We start from the raw sequence: 8,481 nt of genomic DNA, 5'->3' as shown, positions 1-8,481 counted from the left end.
CAGAAATTTATCCATTGTTCTTTCCATCAGAAAATTTCTATTCAAAACTGTTCCCCTTCCCCTTTGATTGATAAAAAATAGCATTTTAGCGATATATGATAAATGAATTAGTTACCAGTTACTGTGATGATTGGACAGTAAAAGTTAAAAGCAATAATATTGTTGTACCCTTTCGATGCTTTGTTTTTATCAGCAGCATTTTTTTAGATTTAAGTTTCTTCATATTAACTGAGACGAGCCAGGCCTTTTTTTGAACCTATGAATAAAAACATTTCCGTTTCACATTGATAAAAATACATTTTTTGTGTATTTTAAGTCTTAATACATCAAAAGTAACGTCAAAAGAACCAAGTATTAGTGAGAGGTTTAACAGTTTAATTTTCTGTAGAGATCGTGATATAATCTGTAAAGATAGTAAGAGAAAAAATTATAAACCAATAAATTAAAATAAAAGAATGAGCATGAAGGAATTAGTTGTACTTACCGAGACAACACGGCCCTCAAAAAGAGAGGGTGCTACTTTAGCAAGAGTTAAAGGTTAATGATGTGTTTTTTGGTGCGATTTGTGAACTGGTAACAGTGAATACAATAAGATACTCGATATTTGATTTTGCTAATTGTTTTAGCAGTAATGGTTCAGCGGATCATTTAAATAAGACGGCATTTGTTCTTTTAAAGTTTTTTTTCAAGTATGGTGAAAATTCATTTTTAAAAAATTCTTCAAAACATTATACTTCATTTATGAATGTGTGCTTGAAACCAGCCATTAAAATTAGGCATGAAATCTTTTGCAACATGAACTTCCCTGCCATCATTTAATGCGTGAAGTAAAACGGCAACAAAAAATTTTTCTTAGTGACAGCCTAAAATGAGTTTACGCTTCTACATCTAATTTTTACATCTAATTTAAACATCTAATTTTTGCAAGATAAAAAAGAAGGTGATGACTTAGTTAAAAAGCTAAACTGAAATTAAGCGCCTTTTGTTTCAAATGGTCGTTGTTGATAAATGCAGAGGTAGTGCTAATTAACTGACATATCTTCGGTCTTCTAGTTGCAGTATCCAATCACACTATGCTTTAATTCAGCTCAAGAGCTGTTGAGAATGTCGCTTAGCACTGTTAACAGTTCCAAGGGACTTTGATTCTAAATATCAAAGAATTTTTTAAATGTCATTTGCAGCTGGAAAAGAATCGGAGAACAACTGGAAGACTGGAGTCATAGCCTGGAATGTGAATTGCCTGAAAAATTGTCTGAATTGGCACAATGGTTGAGCACTGCAGAACAAATGATACAAAATCCAGTAGACGTACGGATGGACGATGTGCAGTTATCACTATCTAATATCAATGAATCAATTAGTCATCATAAGGTTCATTGATTCATCCAATATAATAAATGCCTTTTTACACGAGTAAGATGTGCGGTTAAGGAATGTTTGCTTTCAAAATTTCGTTAATAGCGTTTGAGGATGAATATATCTGGACAAAAACGTATCTAGACAAAAAATATTATCAAATAGTTTTTTGAGACATTTACGCTCGTTGTTTTATGTGCTTTTATGGAGAACATTTCCTACAGATTCACTTCTCGGAATTTCCCTATCGGTCGGAACGATTTCAATCCATCTATCTTAGCCGAAGGGTAGACGAACGCGAAGTTGCTGTAGAATTGTTAGAACCGTTGAAGATTCGATTCAATGCTTTAGCAGCTGCAGCTCCATGTCGTTTGCAATATCTTTATCGAATGCAAGCACACTATCAGCTTCTTTCTAACGCAGATACGCTGAATCAGAAGATGGAACGATGGAAATCTAGTGATTCAGCTGCTGCTATTCAAAAGTCTATGAAAGAATATAAGGTAATTTGAGTTCCTGTGAACTTTAGCATTTTTTTTTCCTCAATTTGATATTTTTACCTATTTTTTTATTCTCTATTTTCCGAACTAATTGAAGTTTCCAACGATATTTGTAACTGAAATATTCATTCATGGTAGACTGGTCTGAATACATTGCTTCGAAATTTTAGATGGAAGCAGACAGTGCTCCAGCGAAAAAATTCAAACGACTTCTTACACATCTAAAAGAAGTTTACAGTGAAGGTATTTTTTTTGTTACCTTTTCAAATATTTGCGAAAATCAAATGAGTAAATTAGTAAGAAAAGTCCCAGTCATTACAAGCAATCGATGTTTCTGTTCTCCACACCCAAAAGATGTTTATCTTCTTTTACACATTCTGTTTACGTTGATATTACTACTTCTATTTTCTGTGTTTCGTCGAATATTTGTAATTATGTTCCTCTTGAAATATATGCGTCTGTATCAAATTTCGCGTGCTGTGTGGTGTAATTCTAAATTGCCGAAGCAATGAAAGTGGATTTTAGAAATATATCGTGAGAAAAACTGGAATTAATGAATAATCTTTCAACTATTTGAGTAAGAACTACTTTCCGAAACGTATAAATCATTGAATTCTTATTTTTACCTCATGGTCAAAGCAATTTTTTTGAATTTTAGCTTCTTTAAAAGAAACTGATTACGTTATCAAACAATGCGAAGACGCTTCATTGGAAACCGTGGAAAAATTCCAACATTTGAAATCGCATCTGGATGAACTCTTCAAATTTTGGCGTGACTTTGAGAATACCACAGCTAAAGTACTGCAACCAAGAATTATTTAATTTTTAAAAATTCACTTTAAAACCGAGAAATGAAGCCCTAAATTTAAAGAAGAGTTTGATTTTGTTTTCCAGATTGAAGAGAGAATCGCACGCTTAGAGCGCGACAAACACAGTCTGATCGGTGAAGATGATAAAGAGTTATTAGTACATTGCGAAAGAATTCGCGATGGTATTGCAAGATTTGCGAATAATCAAGTACAGCAAGTTGTCAGCAGTCGTCTTTCCGAGCTAAAAAAACGTTTCAATACAGTAAAATTAGTATGTTTCCAAATATTTCGTGAATTTTGCAACATATTTGCTGCAACTTTATAAAGGGAAAGTTTGGTTATCAATTCTGTTGGCACTACTAGTTCGTGAATAAAATCCAGTTGGAAACCACAGAAACCCGCATTACTGAACATTGAAGTCGGGACGGGAAATGAAAGGATAAATTTGTGATTCAGGAATTTCCATACAAGTTTTGGTGCTTTACTGTGAAGTTGCAGAAAATCCCAGTAAAAGTAGGAATACACCTGCAAGAAAATGCATTGTCCGAAAAACTGCTACGAACCAAGGTCACATTATCCGGTCGTGAAAATGTTGCTACTTCAACATTAGATGCACAAGGTCTCGGACAAAGTCGTCTTCAGAAATGGCTTATCATGGCTCGTCAACAAATGTCCACTGTTGTCATCGATTTGAATAGTTTGGAACAAGCAATTAATCAAGTGGTGGTTGGTACTTTTGGATATTAACATAAAGATCTTTGTCATATTAGAAATTGATATCATTTGGTTGGTTTTACTGGAGGAATTCATTATACTGCATTGTGCCATATGCAAACATTATAGCATACAAAACAGTAACATATTAGTTATATTAAGGATAGATGTAATTTTTGTTCGTTTACTCATCGTTTATGCGTAGAATTGTCTTCGCGAAGTGCAAGAAGTGGAAAATGAACGAATGGCGTTGTTGAAAACACGTAGTACGAACAGTGACCAAAGTGCAGGCGAATATCGCAAATTGCGTTCGGATTTGCAAATTCTGCTGCAACGTATGAAGAACGTCCGACCTCTGTTTTTGTCATTTGAAAAAAATTACAAGAATCTTCTACATTGGCTCAATAACCAAGTAGGAATTTGTTTCTTTTCAGGTTCATTATATTCTTTCTGTTTGGTTCATCAGCAAATCTTGATCTTATCTTAAATCTTGATCCCTTATATAACGTATAATCAACATATTTTTAATACGTACTCCAAGTCATCGAGTAATCATGATTTTACTTGATTAATGTTTATTTTTCAGCCAGTTTTCCTTAAACTCATGGTTTTCTAGGAAGATGAAAAGGAAAATGAAGAAAGTGAAAAGTCTGATATGATAAGTCATATGGCATTCTTGCTGGAAACCTTATCAAGAAATGAATATAGAGAGTGGATTGATTGTGATTGCTTGCAACATCGGCTCGATGAATTAAAATACAGAATGAAGGTTCAGTAATTTTATCATATGCTTTTACTGCACTGTAATGAACTGTGTTTGAAGTAAACGATGTCCGAAACGTACAGTTCAGATATATAACATCGTTCTAATTGGAGCAACTATCTAATTTTCCTGACTGTCGTTCTATCTTATTTTTGAGCTAGTTTTTCCTTAAACTCATGGTTTTCTAGGAATTAAATGAATTGATCAGAAATTTCCAAAAAATTAAGCATAGTGCTCATATTGCTTAGCATAATTTGGATCTCTCTTATGATATTAATTGTCATAGGAAGTTGTGACGCAACAATGGTTCTCAGTAACAGGTAGAAAATATATATACAGTATGAATCAATAATTATAATAAAGAAGTGAAAGTAGCTATATCCGAGCTGTTTCTTTTTATTTTAATTTTTACTTTGCAGGAAAGGAAGAAACAACTTGTAGAGGCGGTAGAATCAGCAGAAATTGCAGTGAGTTTTTGTTACGATTTTAATTGTTTTCAATTCCGAAGTTAATTTGTGTTATTTGTTACGATTTGTTTTCAGTTTTTATTTCCTAAATTAGTTCCTCATTGCCTAAATCTAATCCAAATAAAGTTTGGATTACATTGAATAATTTTGAAATCTGGGTTCCAGCTGCTTGTTTATATGCATAAGAAAGAGTTTTTGGAAAATTAGGGCAAACTGAATATGACTGTTGTCTTTGTTAGTGGTTAAAAATGAAGAATGAGTGAAACTTTTGAATTCTTATAAAAATTTTCTGCATATGAATCATCTTCGTGAAAATTTTGTCAGGATATAAAATGTGTTAGCAGTAATTTTCGAGATGAAATCCCAGAAAGAAGGGGAATTTGTTCATTCTTATAAGTTTCTTTGTTGGTAAATAATGTAGGACATTGGAATAGGCATAGGAACAGTCTCTTTCCGATAATAATTAATGGTACGAATCCCTTCGCTCCCTTACCACTCCTGTCCCTTCTCCTTTGACATAATCGATTTTATTATTTTTTCAAAATGAAATTCTTGAAGGCAAAGTATAAATAGCCAGACATCCATTCATTCTCTTTCCAGTTTTGTTTCATTCTTTTCCATTCAAAATTATGTGGGAATTTATGTTTTGTAACATACCGGAAAATCAAAAATGAGAAAGAGAAAAGAGGAGATAGGGCGATTCGTGACTTTTGTAAGGTAAAAACTGCTTTTAAAAGTGCGAAACAATGAAGATATATTACATATATCTTAATATTGCAAAAACGGCTGTGAGGGCATGAACATGATGAGGATTGTTATCTTACTTCTGGAACTTCGGTTTGATCAGTATAAAGTAACCGTTAAATTTCTTTTGGGATTGATTTTAGATTTGATTTTATATCTTTCCTTGCACACACACGAAATGTTGCAAAAACGTAAGAGATATATTACGAAATATTATAAAAACTTTCTGTTTGAATTTTCCTACAATTTGTTATTGCATAGGTGAATCACTGCTTTTTCATGGTCAGCCGTTGAAGTCGTTTTCAAACAATTAAATGCTTGCTATTGTCAATGCTATTTCATCCCTAGTTTTTTCTGTCATCTTTTCTATTGCTCATACTTCATTTTCCCCTAAATAAGATGACTTTGCAAAATTTTGGAGGATTCCAAAAGTTTTGGAAAAATTGAGAGTCGTCTTAATTTTCGACTTGAAGGGAAAAGTTTAATTTTCAGACCAGAACTGCGGCATTGACTAAGAAGAAGAAACTTCTGGAACAATCTGTGGAAAGCTGGGCAGATATTAAAACTTGGGTCGACAACATCACAGAAATCGACAGTCATTTGGAATTCATTTTCTCTACAGCCAACAGTACTTCCATACCCGTATCTGATGAATTCAACAGTGAGAAAAAAAGACTTCAGAAAGAATGGCAGCAGAAAACAGAAGCCATTGCCGAACTGCAAATGATTCATGACGCGATAGAGATACTTCGGAACAAGCTGGTAGAGAATCCACGGCTGTCGGAACTGATATTCTTGAATGCGGAAATAAACAATCTAAGCCGACAGTGCATGAATGTAGTCGATCCCAGCGTCACAGGCCTTCGAAATTGTTATCTGAAGGAAATTGAGGAGGAACTTCGTACAGCCATCACAGAATCATTTTCAAGGGCGGAGCAGCGAGTCATCGAATTGTCGGCGGTTGGCGAAACGGATGTACGGCTTGCTGTTGACATTCTTCAGGTCTGTTATGTTTTTGTTATGTATGTGTGTGTATGTGAGTTGGTGTATCTAGTGGATGAGCGTATGTATGTGTTGTCGATCTACTTCCGTAATGCTTTTTACAATTTTCGATTGGTGGAAAGACGAACTGCCAATACCTCATTATTGAGACTATAGTGTCCCATATGGCGACAATCACTCCTGAAAACTTCAGGCTTCAGGCGAGATGCTCCCACGTGTTGGTTAAGTGATCCAGCCACACAGTAAGCCTTTCCTATAAACCCTTCGCTGCGATAATGCCTGATTTATTTCATCAATTTAATAGTGAATTTAAAATGATTTTTAAATGAGTGGAAGTTAGGTAAAATTACTGAAGAATATGTATGGGTAAATGAAAAATGAATGAAATTATTGCATTTTAAAGCATTGTGCATTGTTTCGTGACATTCATGGATTTGGTCTTTCAATCTCAGTATAGTCTTGTTACTATTGACACATTTTCAGTTATATATCGCACTGAAAATTTTTCAAGGATTGTCCGAATTATCTAAGAGAAATTGAAACAGTTATATTTACTACTTACCAGTAGCATTTTGCCTTTTCTTATTAATCATTGTTAATCTTTGTTCCTCATCGCCCATACACTTTTTACTTCTTAGTAGAACTTTTCTACTTCAAAATTCGAAAAAAAAAGTGAAGATATATAGTTTGTTGCAGAAAACGATCCTTTAGAAACTCTAATAATGAAGTAACAAGCGTCTATTTCACAAAATACTGCTGTTTCATGACTAATATCGAACATAACCAAGCTATATTTTTGGTTCCTGTAGACTTACCTATTTATAGATGAAGTTTTTAATTGAAAATGATTGGAAAATTGCAAATGTTGAGTTGTTTTTTGAAAATGAAAAAAGCGGGTGCTTTAAATGTAATATATAGAGGCACATTATATTTGAAGCATTCATTTCCAGTGATTCGGTTTATTTTGCTAATCATTTGTTAGTCACAAGAGCTCAGAAAAAAAAACAGCTAGTGAGGAAACTGATTATAAATCAGTAGTTTACAAGTTGATGTTTTCACTAGGAAATTGAGCATATTGTCCTTTAAAAATTATTATAAAGAAAAAACCTGAAACTGGTTCCCAACAAATTACTAACTCACCAAGGAAAATGTAAGTTTTCATATTCTGTTCCTTTTCCCTCGAAGCAGATAAAACACATGTTGGGAATAACGAATTTCTTCTTAGAGACGATTAACCCAAGCCTACAGACCTGGCATGATCAGTTTTTGATCATTCTTCAATTACAGTTTTTCTGATTGAAAGCGAAACCAATCTTATTAGGCTACGGTTGTGACTATTCCAACCTCAGTAACTTCCAGGATAGGTATACGTGAATTTAACCAGTTAGCTGAAATTAAAGGAAAAAAATATTTGACGACTCAGCTTTATGAGACTTATTGAATTCTCCCAACCTACTAAAGTGGCATTAGTGATTCTCTGGGCTCTCTAGTCTTGTTACTCTTGCATCGCACATCCAGTGGTCATATTTTTATTCTTTTCCACCTTGTGCTTCGCTTTTGAAATGGTTGGATATACATTTTCGATTGCTTCCGCAAATCTTTCAATTTGAACTGTAATTTCACTGAATGTTGAGTACAGATTTGCTTTATTGAAATGCGAATTTGGTATAGCATATATGCACTCCGAAAGGTGATATTTGTTAAGCTACGGCTAGACTTCATGAAGTCCTAAGTATTAAGAGGTTTCAGGCAAGTAACCTAGAGAAAGGCTCCACACCTTGGCTGAGAGATCAAAACGAAAACACTAGCTGAGTCATTCGCAAGGTGACAGTATAATTCGTATCTGTTATTTTTTTCAACTCGAATGTATGTTATTTGCTGTTCACCGTAATACTCTACCAAGTGGCGTTTTAATTTCTAAACTTTCAACCCTGACTCAAATCTCAAAGCTTACAAAGAATTGGCTCAAATTGCTGATCATTTCCAAGTAGATAAGTTCATAATTCAAATATCCTCTGCTTGAAGTCAAGAATTATTGTGTAAGGATAAGGTGAAGGAAGCCAGAGTTTCGAAATTTGAACTGTGAGTGATAGGAGGATTGAGCTGTGAGTGATAGGAGGATTGAA

The 8,481-nt window shown here is 33.9% G+C and overlaps 1 protein-coding gene across 1 annotated transcript in view; it reads left to right on the top strand.

Moving 5' to 3' along the window:
- The window catches only part of LOAG_16762 (hypothetical protein), a gene marked incomplete at both ends in the record, with an annotated part of 17,402 nt that overhangs the window by 4,449 nt on the left and 4,472 nt on the right, over positions 1–8,481 (top strand). Inside the window, 10 exons of the mRNA XM_020449416.1 lie at positions 1,182–1,371; positions 1,581–1,859; positions 2,027–2,099; positions 2,515–2,654; positions 2,751–2,936; positions 3,164–3,391; positions 3,585–3,791; positions 3,996–4,148; positions 4,562–4,609; positions 5,846–6,355. Of these exons, the coding sequence (XP_020307039.1) occupies positions 1,182–1,371; positions 1,581–1,859; positions 2,027–2,099; positions 2,515–2,654; positions 2,751–2,936; positions 3,164–3,391; positions 3,585–3,791; positions 3,996–4,148; positions 4,562–4,609; positions 5,846–6,355 (2,014 nt within the window). The remainder of the gene's footprint in view (positions 1–1,181; positions 1,372–1,580; positions 1,860–2,026; positions 2,100–2,514; positions 2,655–2,750; positions 2,937–3,163; positions 3,392–3,584; positions 3,792–3,995; positions 4,149–4,561; positions 4,610–5,845; positions 6,356–8,481) is intronic.

This window comes from Loa loa (assembly GCF_000183805.2).
Source record: "Loa loa unplaced genomic scaffold supercont3.18, whole genome shotgun sequence".
In the NCBI taxonomy this organism is placed as follows: Eukaryota; Metazoa; Nematoda; class Chromadorea; order Rhabditida; family Onchocercidae; genus Loa; species Loa loa.
The sequence above is the reverse complement of the archived record's forward strand: the minus strand, read 5'-3'. Positions and strand labels throughout refer to the sequence as shown.